Genomic DNA, 17,929 nt, shown 5'->3' with positions numbered 1-17,929 from the left:
GTAGACATAAACTGAAATATAGTCACGTGCTAATGCAGATATCACTGCTGTCATCACTATAAAGTATTTTATATATGTTACTTCCCGGGTTGGACTCCGGAAATTTAGTGAATGTTTCTGTTTGACTGTTGGGTACACATTTCTGTCTCCCTCTCTATAATAACTACCTGTATGTGACTTGTAGCTGATTAATTCCTATATAGTAGAGAAAAACTTGCACCTTTGGTTGGTGGGAAGTGGGATTTGGGATGAGACTAGATTGAATAGCAGAGATGGTAGCTTTCCTTGTGTTAAATTATAAAAGGAGCCACACAGGGTTTTGGGAGAGCTGTGAGGAATCTACTGTGACACTTCTGTAGCTCTGAGAGCTGTGAAGAATTCATAACTAGCAGTCATATAGAACTTGCTGGCTCAGTGCCTTTTTTTCCCCTGTTTTTTGTTTGTTTGGTTTTTGTTTGTTTGTTTTTGAACAGAGCATCAGATTAGTGCCAAAAAAAAAATAAGAGGGCTAAAACAGAGTTTCTTCCCTGTTAGAGTATTAATTCCTAGTAGGTGGGAGCTATGTACCTGCTATAGCATATTGCTTTCAACTCACAAAGTTTCACTTATAACTAATTAAAAAATATGTAAATGATAACATCTAATAGTTTATATATGTATACACATACATACTCTTTCTCTCTCTCTCTCTGTATATAATTCATTTTGTTCTAAGCCAAAATACATTTTTTAAATTACCAGTTATTATTATTATTTTTTTCTTTAAGAGACAGGATCTTGCCCTGTTGCCCGGGTTGGAGTGTGGTGGCACGGTCATAGTTCACTGCAGACTCGAACTCCTGGGCTCAAGCAATGCTTCCACCTCAGCCTCCCCTAGTGACTAGGAGTACAGGCATGTGCCACCATGCCCTCTGCTTATTACCAGTTAAATTTTAAGTAACAATATTTTCTATGATTATCATGTATTTTAAAATAAAATGGGTGAATATATAGCTTACCTTAACTTAGAATTTAATTGGCTATGCTACAAAGAACCATTTTATCAAGTTCTAAGTATGTGTTAAGTGAATTTGATGATGGTATGCATTCATTCTTCACATATTTTTTGAATACTTTCAAAGTGGCAGCCACTTTTTAGGAGTTGGTATATATCCTGGTGAAACAAAGCCCCTGTCTGCAGAGAGATTACATTCTAATGAGACATTTCAGTGAGAATGATCTAGAAGTATAAACACATTGGGGCCCAGACAAGCTTGTGTTTTGGGAATAGCCAGAAAGCCAGTGAAACTAGAATTGAGTGAATGAATGAACTAGGGGGAGAATGGAAAGAAGTGAGATCAGAGAGCAAGGCAGAGGCCAGATCATTTAGGGCCTTAGAGACCAGGAAAGGAATTTGGATGTTACTCCAGATGTCATGAGAAGTCATTATAGGGTTTTGAGCAAGAGAGTTGCCTGATCTGAGTTATTTACATATACATACACACGCATATATATCTATGTGTATATATACATGTATATGTTTTAAAATCACTCTGGCTAAGGTGTGGAGAAGCATCAGTACAGGGGCAAAAATGGAAACAGGGACACCAGATGTTGCAGTAATCCAGATGAGAAGTGACGATAGCTTGGACTGGGGTGCTGAAATGGAGGTAGTGAGACAAGGTAAGATTGAGAATATTTTTTTAAAGGTAGATCTGATAGTATCAGCTGAAATAGGGTGTGAGAGAAGTCATGGATGGTTGATTGATTCCCTGGAATTTTTTCCTGAACAGCTTAGTGAATGGTGGCTTGCTGATTTGCTGAGATGTATGAGTGTTGGTGTCAATTTTATTTTAAACCTTTACCTCTTAAATAAGAAATAATTAAATTAAGTATGTAAAAAGTTTTTAAAAAGTCATTACGAAAACTTCTTTTTCAATAGGCGGAGTACGTCCAGCTTGTTACTGAACTTCGAATGACAAGAGCCATTCAGCCTCAGATCAATGCTTTTTTACAGGGCTTTCATATGTTCATTCCACCCTCCCTCATACAGCTTTTTGATGAATATGAACTGGTAAGGAAAAACATCAGTTCTTATGTTGTAACACAACACAAAACTCTCGTTCATGTAATTCAGAAATAATTGTGGAGTACTATAATGAATGAAATAATGTATAAATGAGACAAAATGGTTTAATGTCCATTTTTAGAGATATGATATAAAATTTATGGATGCACGTCTCTTAAGCTTAATAACCAGATAAGCAACGCCTTAATGTGAAGTGAGGTGAGGTGGTGACAAACTAAAATGGAATATATTCCTGTTTCTTCTATATGGGAGATGTTGAAGGCCGGTCTTCTTATATGCGCAGTACTCTACATTATTTCTGAATTTTTTATTTGACCACGTGACGTAAAGGGCACTGATACTAACGTCTTAACTTTTAAAAAGAATTAAGGTTTTTCTTATTGTATAGTATTGTCTTCTCCAGTTCCTTATATTGCTATATATATAATTTTATAATTCTGTATTTCAAACCTATGGAGTCCATCGTCTTTGCCATCTTCTAGTCCCTAATGAATGTTTTGTTTTGTTACTTTAATTTGCCTTTATTGTATTGTGATCCAACAGAATTTCTAATTTTATATGATTTATGTCTGCATTTTTCTCCATTTTCTTTTTCTCTTTAGTTTTGGTAATTTGGAGAATTATTTTTAAACTCTTTGAGTTGTCTGAATCTTAATAAAGCACAGTATTTTAAATAGCATATAGCTGCTGCTTATCTAAAAATATATAATTTGGAATAGTAAGTTCTAGATTAGTGGAAATGTTTTATTTAGTTTTTATTCTGTTTCAGAAAATTAGTTTTACCCCATGCCTTTCATTTTAGTATGTGGATACAGATACTGATATATACCGTTAATTTTACATATATATCAGTATTTTTAATTTATCATTCATAGTATATCTTAGTAGTGAACAAAATTTGCTAATTAATTTTGAGGTCCATTGTGATTTAGTTTCATTAAATGTAAGTTTTGAGGTTTTTTTGATTGTTTTTAAGCTGTACAGTTAATGGCTTCAGTTAGCATAGATTTGTCTAGTTTTTATGTAACAACTGAAGTGATTTTCAGCATTTAAAAATGGAGGACTATTCGAGCTATTATATTATTAGATCTGACTGAAATATGGCTTTTCTTGTACTGTGCTTGGAACATTTAGTGGGTACTTTTCAGTTTCAGGCTGTTTCAAGTACTGCTGCTACAAACCTTTAGGAAAACATAAGTATGCATCCTGTAGGTTATATGCCTTGGAGTGGAATTGCTGGGACATAGGCTGTGCATGTACCCCATTTCAGTAGATACGAGCACATAGTTTCCCAAGTGATATATCAGTTTACACTCCCATTAGGAGGTGTGAGAGTTCTGAGTGTTCTGCATTCTCACTAGCATTTGATAATTTTCCGTCTTTTTCATTTCCATTCTGGTAATTCAGTAGTGGTCTTTCCTTGAGATTTTGATTTGTATTTACCTGATAGCTAATTAAGTTACACACCTTTTATGATTATGGCCATTTGTGTACTGTTTTTGAAGTGTCTATTTAAGTAATTTGTCCACTTTTCTATTGTGTTTTTTTTTTTTTCTTTTTACTGATTTGTAGGACTCTTTATTCTTTTATAAGAGTCTTTTATCAGATATATGTATTACGAATATTTTCTACTCAGGTCTTTTCACTGAATAAAAGTTTTGGGGTTTAACATAGTTCAGTTTATCAGTTTTTTTTTTTTGTTTTGTTTTGTTTTTTGATGGAAGAAGCTTTTTGTGTCCTGTTTAAGAAACTGTTTCTTACTCCAAGGCTGTGAAGATATTTTTCTGTGTGTTCTTTTAAAAGCTTTATTCCTTTATCTTTCACATTTAGGTCTGTTACTGGTAAGTTTTTAATTGTGACTCTTACATTAAAATTTAGATCAGGTTCCTAGTTTGTCTTGGACTCTGGCTTTACTAAGTTGAGCTGATTCACATTTGGGAAGAGCAAGATTGTAGGCATGGTCTTGATTTATACAGTGATAATAATAATTATTAAGCATTTAGTATTTGCCAGGTATTTTATATGTATTAATTTTAAAAACGCTCACGAAAAATCTCTTGAGGTGAGTACTATTGTCCCCATTTTACAGATGAGAAAACTAGGCCAAAGAAGATATGGAACTTGTTCATGGTCATAGAGCATGTGTTAGTGGTAGGCTATGAACCCATGTTCCCTGACCCCAGATCCCATCACTGTTGCCAGTCTGCTTCTTGGTGGCATGAGTAATCAGAGGGACTTGGCTTTAGAACTTTTTGTGTGACTTTGTGTCTTTCATAGGGGAGGGCTGTGCTGCAGTGAGAAAGGAAACTTTTAAAAAATTTGGTGCAAACGTCTAAGCTAGATGTGCATCTGAGTTAAAGGATTCAGGTTAAATTCTAGAGTTTTAGTGAGGAGAAGGTATCGAGTAGCTCCAGTGTACTGAACTGGAGGTATAGTCATCCATTGTAGACAGAAGGCAATCCTAAGTCAAGAGATGACTATGGACTGTTCTTCCGTACTGTGCTGCTTGTGAATTTATCCATGATAGAACCAGAATATAAAAACACTGAATCGTGTGATGCTAGGTAAGCTGATGGCTCTGAATACTTGCATGATTCAGTTTCTAACTATTAGTATGAGTTATATACCTTACACATAATTCCAACAGATGAATTCAATTATTTTGTTGTATTAAAAAAATTGATTGGGACTTAAAATATTTTTCTTAATATGTACATTTTATTCTGGAATTCTCATTTCATCTGTTTGTTTTTGGTCAATTTAGTAACCAGATGGGATAATAAAGATCCTTTCTTTTTCTTCTTCTTCTTCAAAAAAGTAACAATTAATGTGATATTCATGAAGTGCTTCAAATTTCTTGAGAGAATATAATGTTAGTCATTTTTATTTATAATTATGAATAATGAAAGCATACTTAATATTATTGAAAGCTTATCTTCAGCCTAGAAGGGAAAAGGATTAAACTCATGAATTGTAAGACATGCGTAAAGCCTGTCCCACTCCCTTTTAGCAAACCTATATCAGAGTCCTGCCAGGGAACAGAATTTCTCCAGATGGTTCAAATATCGAAACTTTAACAAAGGGAGTATTACAGAGGTATGGGCGGTGTTAAGAATAAACAATGTCTAGTGAGACATCCACAGACTGGCAACAGGGAAAGCCTTTATCATCCCTAGGACTGAAGAGACAGGTAGAGGAATACTGTGAAGAGCCCTGTGGGAGCTTGAATCACCAAGGAGGGGCCGCCTGATGGTAGCCATATTTGAGGAGCCATAGCTACTGCAAAGAAGTGCTGAAGCAGTGGGGAGCAGAGAGTACCCTCACCTCCAGACTAACTGCCTGTGTTTCCCAGGCTGCAAACCCAATCTGAAGCCAGCTGGCAAGGCAGCCAGCAGGCAAAGCAGCCAGTCTGCAGTGCAAAGGAAGCTAGAGAATGTATTTGGGGGTGGTCAATGTAGACTAGACTGTCTTCATCTAGGAAAAGGATTCTATAACACTGTGACTAGGACTAAAACATACCCTATACTAACTAGCAGTTCTAAAACTTTTTGGTCTTAGGACCCCTTACAACAAAAGAGTTTTTGTTTATGTGGGTTATGTCAATGGATATTTACTGTACTTGAAATTAAAACAGAAATGTAAAATATTTTATTCACATAAAATAATCCATTATTATATTAACATAGAGAACAGCTGAAAAACTAAAATTGCATTTTCCAGAACAAAACAGAAACAGTGGGAAGACTGGTACTGTTTAACAGTTTTGCAAATTTCTTTAATGTCTAGCTTAATAGAGGACAAACGGGCCCTTATAACTGCTTTTGTGTATAATCTGTTTTGGTATGTTGTTTGGTTGAAATATATGAAGAAAATTAGTAGATCTCGGAAACCCTCAAGAGTTCTCAGATGTTGCCTTATATCAATCTTATTTAAGGTACAAGGTCAGGTATATGTTATGAGCAGTTTACTATAGGAGACATGATTTTGAATCACAGGGTATCTACATCCCTGTAATAAGAAATCCTGGCCAGGCGTGGTGGCTTACGCCTGTAATCCCAGCACTTTTGGAGGCTGAGGTGGGTGGATCACAAGGTCAGGAGATTGAGACCATCCTGGCTAACATGGTGAAACCTCGTCTCTACTAAAACTACAAAAAAATTAGCCAGGCATGGTGGCGGGCGCCTATAGTCTCAGCTACTTGGGAGGCTGAGGTGGGAGAATGGCGTGAACCCAGGAGGCGGAGCTTGCAGTGAGCCACGCCACTGCACTCCAGCCTGGGTGACAGAGCCAGACTCCATCTCAAAAAAAAAAAAAAAAAAAAAAAAAAGAAATCCTGATGTTCTGGCTCATCAGTGTAAAGTGTAGGCCAATCATTGCCTCCCCTGACTGTGTAAGCATCTCTAACTGTGAAATATGGACTAATTCAGAGAAGTGGACAAGCTCTTTTCATGTCCTCTTTTCCCTTGGAAAACAAAAAGGTAAATACTTTGCCATTCTTAATTTCATTTTTACTTGTATGATTGAGATTTTGTGTCTTTGATGATCTTCCTGGATAAAAGAAACTTATCAAGTCATTAGGAAAATTGCATTTTTTTTGACTTTGGAGAAAATTGACCTTAAAAGATCCAAATTTTTCCAGAGTTGAATTCCTAAAAGGCCCAAATCTTTTTTAAAAATCGTAACTATTTTCATATTACCTCCTTTTTCCTCATGATAAGGATTTCTTAATGACTTTCCCCTTGTTTAGTCAAGTATTTATTCAGGTCTTTGTTGTCACCTTTATGTTGAGAATACTGTCTCCTTACAGAAGTTAACAAAATTGCAAAGAATTGTAAAAATATAAAGTAAACCAAAGATAATGTTCATAAAACTTTTGCACATATAAACTGTTGTTGCATATGTTCAGATATAAACATGTAAACTATAATCTCGTATGTTTTAATGAAATTGTATCAATGTGGAAACATCTCCACATCTTATAATATTTGAGATTATCAGCATCAAGGATTCTGTCTCATGTAATGCTTGTTATTGATGACATGCAGGAACTGTCACAAAAATATATCAGTTTTACGTGGGATTAGTTTCTAATTAAGGCAAATTTACCACTTAAATGTAATAACTTTTTTCCCTAGAGAAAATTATTGAAATATTTTTCTTCCCCCAAGGAGCTACTGCTTTCTGGCATGCCAGAAATTGATGTGAGTGATTGGATAAAAAATACAGAATACACAAGTGGCTATGAAAGAGAAGATCCAGTTATTCAGGTAAAATTTCTCTAGAGCTTAGAATGAAGTTAAGTTTTGCCGTTTAATTTTGTAAGCTTTTCAGCACTGTTGGATGAAAACTTACATTAATTAACAAAGTAAAGTGTTTCCCCAAATTATTCTTGTGGGAATAGTGCATATGAAAGCTTTGCATGAAATCATTTTTGGTAAACAAGTTTCACAGAATAAAATGTGCTTTATGAATATTGCATATTTCTCTGGTATTGAGAAGTCTACAATTGCTCTGAAATATGAGCTAAGTTTTTTTTTGTTGTTGTTAGTGGTTCTGGGAAGTTGTAGAAGACATTACTCAAGAGGAGAGAGTTCTTCTCTTACAGTTTGTTACTGGCAGGTAAGCAGTATTTTTATGATAATATGGAAATAATTTAATGTATTCTGCTTTTAATGGCTTAGAGATAACTAAAATGAGGAATTATTACTGTGAATTGTCAGTAACTTACCACCCTTTCCACTGTTTTAGGTATTAAAGAAAGATTTATTTTGGTATCAAAGATAAGACATTTATAGTAGTGAGCAATCATGTTTATTTAATATATTCAAAAGCATCTCCAATCAGGATTATCAGTATATTGTACTTTATAATTTGGAAATCTTTTCGCTCTGCAGGTAGGTCAGTGACAGTAGCCAAATTTTTAATATTTGTATATTGCTGGTTTGGTTTAATAGTATGGCAATTCAGTTTGTCCTGGTTAAGTCATATGCATACTCTATATTACCCATACACAACAGTTTTTCTATAATTCAAAGTAAACTTTAAAGTGTCAAGATTCATGGCCTAAAAAGTAATTCGTGGTACCACACTTCTCTGAAAAGTTCACTTTTGGAACCAGTTAAATATAATAGATATTAGAAAACTAGATGATTTAACCGTCTTTTAGCTTGTGTTTCTGAAAGATGTAAAAAAAAAAGTCTAATTTTCATTTTGGATAACAGAATTTTATCTTCTATTTATGAAAATGTAGTTCGGTTTTTTCGTTATAAATGTACATATTTCTCCTAGGAAAGTTAGAAAATAGAAAATTAGAATAAGAAAAACCATAGCCCATCAGCCATAACCACTATAAACAATTTAATATATTTACTTCTATGTTTTTCCTGCATATTTAAAAAGCATAATTGTGAATATATATCTATATAAAATACATACATATTGAGGCAGATCTCATTTGTCCCCAGGGAGTGCAGTGGTCGACTTGGCTCACTCACCTCCGCCTGGTAATCAAGTTTCCAAAGTGCTAGGATTACAGGTGTGAGCCACCGTGCCCGGCCTATAATTTTTAAAAACCATGTTTTTTTATTTTAAAAGTAGTGTTTAATCATTGTAGTAAATTTGGAAAATGGAGAAAATAGAAGAAAATTAAAATCCTTAATGTTAAGTGATCCCATATTCAGAGATATATACAGTTAACATTTTGCTTAATTTTTGTAGTCTTTTTACTGTGTAGTTAGAAAAATAGTTGGAGTCACACTATAAATCTAATTTTAAAGAATAAATAAATAGGCTGGGCACAGTACTTCTCTTGCAGTTTGTTACTGGCAAGTAAGCAGTATTTTTATGATAATATGGAAATAATTTAATATATTGTTTTTATGGCTTAGAGATAACTAAAACGAGGAATTATTACTCTGAATTGTCAATAAGTTACCACCCTTTCCACTGTTTTAGGTATTAAAGATTTGTTTTGGTATTAAAGATAAGACATTTATAGTAGTGCCTGTAATCCTAGCACTTTGAGAGGCTGAGGTGGGCAGATCACTTGAGCTCAGGAGTTTGGGACCAGCCTGGGCAACATGGTGAAACCCTGTCTCTACAAAAATACAAAAATTATCTGGGCATGATGGCGCACGCCTGTGGTCCCAGCTACTCAGGAGTCTGAGGTGGGAGGATCACTTGAGCCTGGGAGGTGGAGATTGCAGTGAGCCGAGATTGTGCCACTGCACTCTAGCTGGGGTGACACTGTGAGACCCTGTCTCAAAAAATAATAATAATAATAATAATAAGTAATAAATAAATAAGACATAACAATTAACAGGTTATAGACTAAAAATATAAAAGAAAAACTTGTTTTTTTGTTTTTGTTTTTTGCCTCTGAATGCCAAGAAATACTCACAGGCTTGAATAACTTAATAAAAAGGATGAAAAATAATTATATTTTTTATGTAAGAAAGTTGATAATTTGACAATTCAGATAGGAGGAACAAAACCACTTCCAATCTGTATTCCTAAAAATAATCACTGATAACATTTTTGTTATTCTTCAAGAATTTTTAACACATATATAATTTTTACTTTTAAAACCATTGTTATTTTATAACTTTTTGAATTTAGCAGTATGTTACTAAATTGTTCAATTTGTAGATCTATGTAATTTTTAATGGCTGTCTAGTTTTATTTTTAGGGACTTCCTTTAATTGATTCTTTATTGCTAAATTTTCCTATTTATGAATAATACTGTACAAATAAGGAATTTTTGTGCTTCTATCCTTGTGGGACAGTCTGATTATAGAGGATAAATTCTTAGAAAGGCAATTTTTGTGTATGAGAATATATAAATTTTTATAATCTTGATACATATTCATTTATCTTCTAGAAGGGTATTGATGTCAGTAGAGAATGAGAGAACGTACTCCTTTTATCAGCACAGGGTATAGTCATTTTTACTTTTTTTTTTTTGAGACGGAGTCTCGCTCTGTTGCCCAGGCTGGAGTGCAGTGGCTTGATCTCAGCTCACTGTAAGCTCCGCTTCCTGGGTTCACGCCGTTCTCCTGCCTCAGCCTCCCAAGTAGCTGGGACTATAGGCGCCCGCCACCATGCACAGCTAATTTTTGTATTTTTAGTAGAGACGGGCTTTCACCTTGTTAGCCAGGATGGTCTCGATCTCCTGACCTCGTGATCTGCCTGCCTCGGCCTCCCAAAATGCTGGGATTACATGTAGGCGTGCGCCACTGCCCCTGGCCCATTTTTACTTTCATATAATTTATTTTATATAGTTTTGTGTGTGTGGTATGAATTACCTGTCTTTATTCTTTGGTATTCCACAATCATTTTTAAAAATTCAGTTTTAAGTGTTGTTTATATATTAGGGGTATTAACTCTGCAAATAGTTTTCTTGGTTTATCAAAGTTAAATATAGAGATTTCCATGTAATTTAAATTTATAACTTGAAAGTTTTAAATTACCATATTGCCAAATTGATTATCATTACTTTCCTTTGTGGTTTTTGTAAATGCTTCCCTACTCTTAAGATTTTATATATATGTTTATATAAATTTTTTAATGTAAGTTTTTATAATTTCTGTTTTTACATTCCGATTTTTAAACCATTTGGACCTTATTTTGGTTTATGTTGTCAAGTATATTTTTCTAAATGGTTTATACTTCAACACCATCTAGTGAATTATTATATTTTCCCCATGATTTGTCAGTATGAGTCTTTAAGATGCAGAAATCAGTTATTCAAGTTTTTTAGTACTAAGTTGTCTCTTAGGTGGCTGCTCCTATAAGGTAAAACACTAGAATTAGTAATATACAGGGCTTCTCCACTTTAAATAGTACAGTCATTGTTAGCAATGCCGAAAACAGGTGTGCTATTTATTATTTAGTTATGAAGTGTGGCAAATCCACACTTGAATGGAGTTGAAAGATGTGGGTGAAGAGTAGAAGCCAAGGAAGCTGACAACACAGAGCTAGCCTCGCCCTTGGACTGAAGAATCCACCTTTCAACATTGAGTGTAATTAGAGCTCTATATTTTGAGTTCAAACTGAGAAAGTTTTAAGCTTTTTAAAATCTTAAATTTTACCTCGAACTCCCAGTCATTAGTATAGGTATAGTACTTGTTCAAAACCAAAAGTATAATTTTTTTTTCTTTTTTAATTTTTGGAAAATTCTGATTCTGTATTAGTTTATATTTAGATACTGAAGTATCTTTCTACAGGTCTGTAGTATAATTTAGTGCAACCTTACTGAAAAATCAAATGTGTTCCAATTGTTGAACCAAGAATTAATACAAAAAGTGATTTTTGAATATTTTTATAGTATTGACATTAATATTTTGTTGCTCTATAAGGCTATCTTTTTTTTTTTTTTTTTTTTGAGACGGGGTTTCGCTCTGTCCCCCAGGCTGGGGTGCAGTGGGGCAATCTCGGCTCCCTGCAAGCTCCGCCTCCCGGGTTCACGCCATTCTCCTGCCTCAGCCTCTCCGAGTAGCTGGGACTACAGGCGCCCGCCACCACGCCCGGCTAATTTTTTGTATTTTTAGTAGAGACGGGGTTTCACCATGGTCTCGATCTCCTGACCTCGTGATCCACCCGCCTCGGCCTCCCAAAGTGCTGGGATTACAAGCGTGAGCCACCGCGCCCAGCCAAGGCTATCTTAAATGTTTTACTGTTTCATTATCCCTTAAGAATCAGACTTGATGATTTCTTTTTTTTTTTCTTTTGAGAAAGAGTCTTGCTGTGTTTCCCAGGCTGGAGTGCTGTGGCACAATCTCGGCTCACTGCAACCCCCGCCTCCCAGGTTCAAGTGATTCTCCTGCCTCAGCCCTCCCGAGTCGCTGGGATTACAGGCGCCTACCACGACACCCAGCTAATTTTGTATTTTTAGTAGAGATGGAGTTTCACCATGTTGGCCAGGGTAGTCTTGATCTCCTGACCTCTAGTGATCCACCTGCCTCGGCCTCCCAAAGTGCTGGGATTACAGGTGCGAATCACTGTGTCCGGCTGATTTCTTTCTTTTTTTTTTTTTTTGAGATGAAGTCTTGCTCTATTGCCCAGGCTGGAGTGCAGTGGTTGATCTCAGTTCACTGCAACTTCCACCTTCTGGGTTCAAGCGATTCTCCTTCCTTAGCCTCCAATTACAGGTGCACACATCACTTCGCCTGGCTAATTTTTGTATTTTTAGTAGAGACGGGGTTTCACCATGTTGGCCGGTCTGGTCTCTACTGATCTCAAGTGATCCACCAGCCTCGACCTCCCAAAGTGCTGGGATTACAGGCGTGAGCCACCGTGCCCGGCCAATTACTTTTTAAATAAAATAGAAATATGCCATTTTTGTTTACTGTAATTTTATACTGTATAATGTAAGTGTCATAATATTCAGCCAAAGACTTTTATTTATTTTTCTCATATATACTTATGCCTGATGAATTATGATCTTAACATGATCAGATCTGATTATATAAGTATGGGGCCAGCCGTATTTATTCATAGTGTAGGAAAGGGAATAAGGTTTCAGGAATGGTTTATCAGCTTATAGAATAATTTTAATTAAGATGTTAAAACTAGAGGATCTTCTGAATTTTTAACTTACTGTTCAAAATGTACTTGTGTGGAGGACATTAGATTGATCATATTGATATTGAAATACTGTGCTATAATTTGTATAAAAATCAATGTCAACATTTATTTTCTCATCTTGCCTTGATAAAATAGTTACATTTAATTTGAAATTCGACATCATAGGAAATTCAGAACGGCTTGATTTTTATCCCTTTTTATGTTTGGTCACCTTGTTAATTTTTTAGGCAAAAGTTAAATCTATAAATTAACTAATGTTGAATTTTATTTCAACTTAAAAAGAGATATAGCCAGGTCTTCTGTATATATTCTCTTGCTGTTAGTAGGAATTGTTTATGCATTAGCGTCTTGTAAGCAAGATTCGGGCATACTCTTAATATTGCCTTGGTTTACTAAAGTAAGCTGAAGAATTTCATCAGTAAACCAAACCAGACGACTTCCTAGATAGAAAATTGCTGTTTTTAGGGATTCTTTCATATTGGATTGTTAAATGGTTTTTCCCTGTGGATGTGCATCATGTACATATCAGTGATTTCAAATTGACAATCCTGGTGCATATTTTCGACCGTTTGTGTGTATGTGTGTGTAAATGCATATCATAAAATTTATCATTTAAACAATTTTTTAAGTGTACACTTTTGTGGCATTAAGTGCATTCGCATTAATGTGTGACTATCACCACCATCCATCTCCTGAATTTTTTCATCTTTCCCAGCTGAAACTGTACTCGTTAAACATTAACTCCCCATCCTCCTTTCCGACCTGCCTCTAACAACCACCTATTTTATGTTTACGAATTTGACTACTCTAAGAACTTCATATAAGTGGAATCATACAATATTTGTCCTTTTGTGATTGCTTTATTTCACTTAGCATAAGGTCTTCTAGATTCATCCATTTTGTAGCACATATCAAAATTCCCTTCCTTTTTAAGGCTAAATAATACTCCCTTGTATATATACACCACACTTTGCTTATCCAGCCATCTATTGATGGACACTTGGGTTGCTTTTACCATTTGGCTATTTTGAATAATGCTGCTGGATGCGCAGATACTTCCTTGAGTCCGTGCTTTCGGTTCTTTTGGATATATACCCAGAAGTGGAATTGCCTGATCATATGATAATTCTGTATTGTAATTCTGTTAATTTTGTTGAGGAACCTGCATACTGTTTTCCACAGAGACTGCATCATTTTACATTCCCAGCAGCAATTTCTCCACATCCTTGCCAATACTTGTGATTTTCTGTCTTGTTTTTTTGATTTTTTGCTGATAGTCATCTTAATGAGTGTGAAGTGGTTTTGATTGGCATTTCCCTAGTAAATGGTGATGTTGAGCATCTTTTCATGTGCTTATTGGGCATTTGTTTATCTTTTTTTGGAGAAATGTCTATTTCAATTCTTTGCCCATTTTTAATTGGGCTTTTTTTTTGTTTTTTTTTTTTTTTTTTTTGCTATGGGAATTCTTTATATGTTCTGGATATCAATTTGGTCGTGTTCAGTAAATCATTGCCAAATCCAGTATTATGAAGCTTTTGTCTTATATTTTCTTCTAAGAGTTTTATAGTATTAGCTCTTACATTTAGGTCTTCAATCCATTTTGAGTTAGTTTTTAAGTAACTTAGTATGAAGTAGGGGTCCAACTTCATTTTTGTTGTAGTGAATATCCAGTTTTCCCAACGCACTTCATTGAAAAGACTGTCTTTTCCCCTTTGAATGTTGTTGGCACTCTAGTTGAAAATCATTTCATTATGTATGTGAGGGGTTATTTCTGGCCTCTATTCTGTTCTACTGATTCATATGTCTCTTTTCTTGGCAGTATCACACTGTTTTGATTACCGCAGCTTTGTAATAAGTTTTGAAATCAGGATATGTGAGTCTGCCACCTTTCTTCTTTTTTTTCTAGATTGTTTAGGCTATTTGAGGTTCAACTTTTTTTTTAAGTGAACTAAACTATGCTTTATGTTATAAATCATATTTTTAAGGAAGTATTTTAAATTTTATTCAGATGTTTGCAAGTATGTATTTAGTAATCTATACACTAAATGTTCCTTTGTCATTATTCTAATTTATCCAAAAAGCACTACAGCACCTCATTTTAAAAGCAATAGAATGTTTTTTTTGTATCAGTTTAATCATGGTACATACACAGGCAAACTTTAGAAGAAATATTAATTTTCTTTTCGATGTATATAGAACTTGAGAAGTTATAATTACATCCTCTGCAGCCATGTACCCAAGATTAAATTTTCTACTGATGTGTTATGCATTATATGTTAGCCTTCCTATGGCCTCATTATGTTAGGCGATGTTTGAAAAATATATTTGGTATTCTGAATATCAAATAAAAGAGGAACATAAAGAATTTTTCAGTTTTTCCACTATAAAAAACGAAACAAACTTTTAGGGCCTAGATATTTTTCACAAACAAGGAAATCATTTGGATTACATGTCAGAGCATTTATTGCTTGAATTGGTCAATCAAATATTAATCTATTCAACAAACATTTAATGAATGTCTACTCCAGGCATTTTGCTAGCCCCAGGGATATAGATGTAAATATGACTTGTTTGGGCCCTCAAATCAGCCCCACTTCAATAGAGAGCCACATGAAAGCAAATAATTGTAAATGTAGAATGCTAAATGCAATATTGAGGTATGTGCTGTGGCCAATTGCAAGCATAGTATAGCTTATGGAAATGTGGAGGGGTGTCTCCATGGAAGCTTGCTAACTAATCACAAAGCAACTTACAGTAATGAATTGGAGTTTTGTAGACTAAAAAAATGTCATGTTGTCATTGTCCTAGAGTTGGATATATTCCTACCCGAACTTAGAACTTGAAATTTATCCGTCACAAATATCTTTCTTTCATGATTACAATGTATTAAGATATAAACTCTTAGTTCCAGGGTCCCACATGGTGGGTTTGCTAATATCATGGGTGGAAGTGGATTGCAAAACTTTACAATCGCTGCTGTGCCATATACTCCAAATCTTTTACCAACTTCAAGCACATGGTATGTTGACTTCATTTATTTAAATGCTTTACATGTTGTTTTGATTAATTTTGAATGATCAGAGGTCTAACTGTTGCTGCATTGAGAGGAAAACCTCAGCTGTGATCTCTCTCCAGGATTTTGGAATCACTGATAAGTAATTATGTAGTTTTTTGTGCCCCCGTTTTTGGTAGGGAAAATGAGGAAACCCTAACTCCCTACAATTTAATTGACTATAGTTCAAGTATCACTAAAGTTACACTATCATAAGTAGCACTGAGTTACACACCATCACTTCAAACTAAATTGCCCTATTGCTTGTTTATTTTAAGCTGAAAGGAATGTATTTTCTTCCACTGCATTTGCATGCTGAAAGGAACTGCAATGCAGCAGATTTTTTCTTCTTTTTAAATACCACTTTAGGGTTTTTCAATCTGAATGCAAATTTGGGAGGATGATTTTATGTTAATTATGAGTAGTGTTTTCACTGCTAGACAAAACAATCAGAAATTTTTTAGATTTCCTGTTTAATGGTGGTTTATTTTTCTTTTAAAGCATCAACATGCTCAAGTTACCTGAATACCCAAGTAAAGAAATACTCAAGGACAGACTTCTTGTGGCACTACATTGTGGCAGCTATGGTTACACAATGGCATAATGAAGTCTGGAAAACTCATCTGACTACTGATGCACAATTCAGAATGGCAGAAGTAATTTGGGAAAATGTCAACAAAAAAGCAGCCTAAATGCAACCCATAGGCAGGGCTGATGCTTCCAATTTATAAAGGATCATCAGGTTTTCTGTTTCTCTCTTTTCCCTTTTATGTTTTCTCTGTTTGTGATACAATTAGAAAATATAAGATCACAGTAGATTTTATTTTTTAAAATGCTAACTGAAAGTAATAGAGACTGTCCTTTTTCATAATTAATTTTATCCAAGATTGTATTAAGGCAAAATCTGATTCTACATTCCACCTCTGCTATGTAACTGTCTTGTTAAAAGGGTGTTTTCTCCTAATTTCTGATATATGAGGTCAACCAGCTGGTGTGTTCTTTTGCATGTAAAGTGCCATTTATATTTTAGAAAACTATTGTATAGAATGGATTAATTTAGATTGTCTATAAAGCCACAAATATGTATTTTCCCAGAGTGTATTCTATATTGCAATTTTTTTTAGCATTTTAATATTTTAATATATATTGTAAAATTTAGACTGATGATACTAACAGTTGATGAAATGACATCTAATTTATATATTAAAGCTTACACTATATTGTATGAATTATTTGCATCTTTCAGTGGCCAGTTTTCCGTATGTATATATTATGGTCTCAATGTTTTTGTTATGCCTCATTTTAATTTATAATGAAGGTAAAATTAAAATGTATTTTACCACATTTCTTTTCATTACTTTTATCTGTGAGCTCTGACACATCTGAAACAGTAATCTGATGTACAAATTATAATTTAAATATGTTAATTTTTTTGCTTCTTAAATTTGCTTTTCGTCATTAAAAGGTCAAGTTCAAGTGATATGTGCCTAATATCACTTGGGTGTTGGGTTTTTAAATTTTTGTGTGGTTAATCAGTTTTATTTTGAAAAGACGTACTTGAATAGCTACAGCATATGTTTGAACAGGAAGTAGGAACATGCATACACGAAGAAATGCTAACGGAAGGAGTTGTAATGTTTAGGATCTTCCCTTGGAAACTAAAAGTAGAATATTAATGACATTACTGTTCGTAGAATGACATATGCAGATTTTCTCATAAGCAGTCATTATGTTTGTCAGTAATGTTTGAGAGACATGTAAGTTGAAAGTTTTGCTAAATTATAAAGCTCCTTTAATTCATTGGTTTTGGTTCTCTTGTTCTCTTGTCTTTTCTAAATGTTAACAAAATATATCTTAACAGATTACATGAAATTTAGGAATTATCCATTAGCTCTAAAATTAAGATTCAGATACTTTATTTATGGTAACTGAAGCTAATAATGTTTTATGTTTTGATTTTTTGAAATTTAATTGTAGAAGTCACTGCCTTCTGAGTTTTCAAATAGATAGCCACCTTTAATATTACACTGCTTATAATACTAATGTTTACAGATATGTTTCTGTTTATAACCATACAATACATTGGCTTTGTCATATTAGTTTTTTTGCAAGTAGTTATTTAAAAGAGATAGATAATAAAATATTAAATAACTGAGTGTGGTGGCTTATGTCTGTAATCTCAGCATTTTGAGAGGCTGAGGTGGGAGAATTGCTTAAGCCCAGAA

The 17,929-nt window shown here is 34.3% G+C and overlaps 1 protein-coding gene across 13 annotated transcripts in view; it reads left to right on the top strand.

Annotated features, from left to right (window-relative positions):
• Positions 1–17,048, top strand: part of HACE1 (HECT domain and ankyrin repeat containing E3 ubiquitin protein ligase 1) — a 135,888-nt gene extending 118,840 nt beyond the window's left edge. For 8 of the 13 annotated variants that reach the window (XM_058435435.1, XM_032155868.2, XM_058435441.1 and 5 more), the window contains 5 exons: positions 1,922–2,053; positions 7,237–7,335; positions 7,617–7,687; positions 15,558–15,671; positions 16,206–17,048. In XM_058435435.1, the coding sequence (XP_058291418.1) occupies positions 1,922–2,053; positions 7,237–7,335; positions 7,617–7,687; positions 15,558–15,671; positions 16,206–16,308 (519 nt within the window). In that variant the 3' untranslated portion in view covers positions 16,309–17,048. Of the gene's footprint in view, positions 1–1,541; positions 1,663–1,921; positions 2,054–7,236; positions 7,336–7,616; positions 7,688–14,471; positions 14,526–15,557; positions 15,672–16,205 lie in introns of those variants that run through there. The other 5 variants (XM_058435436.1, XR_009212443.1, XM_058435438.1 and 2 more) reach the window with 5 other exon arrangements.
• The last annotated feature ends 881 nt before the right edge of the window (positions 17,049–17,929 follow it).

This window comes from Hylobates moloch, unplaced genomic scaffold (assembly GCF_009828535.3).
Source record: "Hylobates moloch isolate HMO894 unplaced genomic scaffold, HMol_V3 SCAFFOLD_2, whole genome shotgun sequence".
NCBI classification, from domain to species: Eukaryota; Metazoa; Chordata; class Mammalia; order Primates; family Hylobatidae; genus Hylobates; species Hylobates moloch.
This window is presented reverse-complemented; position numbering and strand designations above follow the sequence as displayed.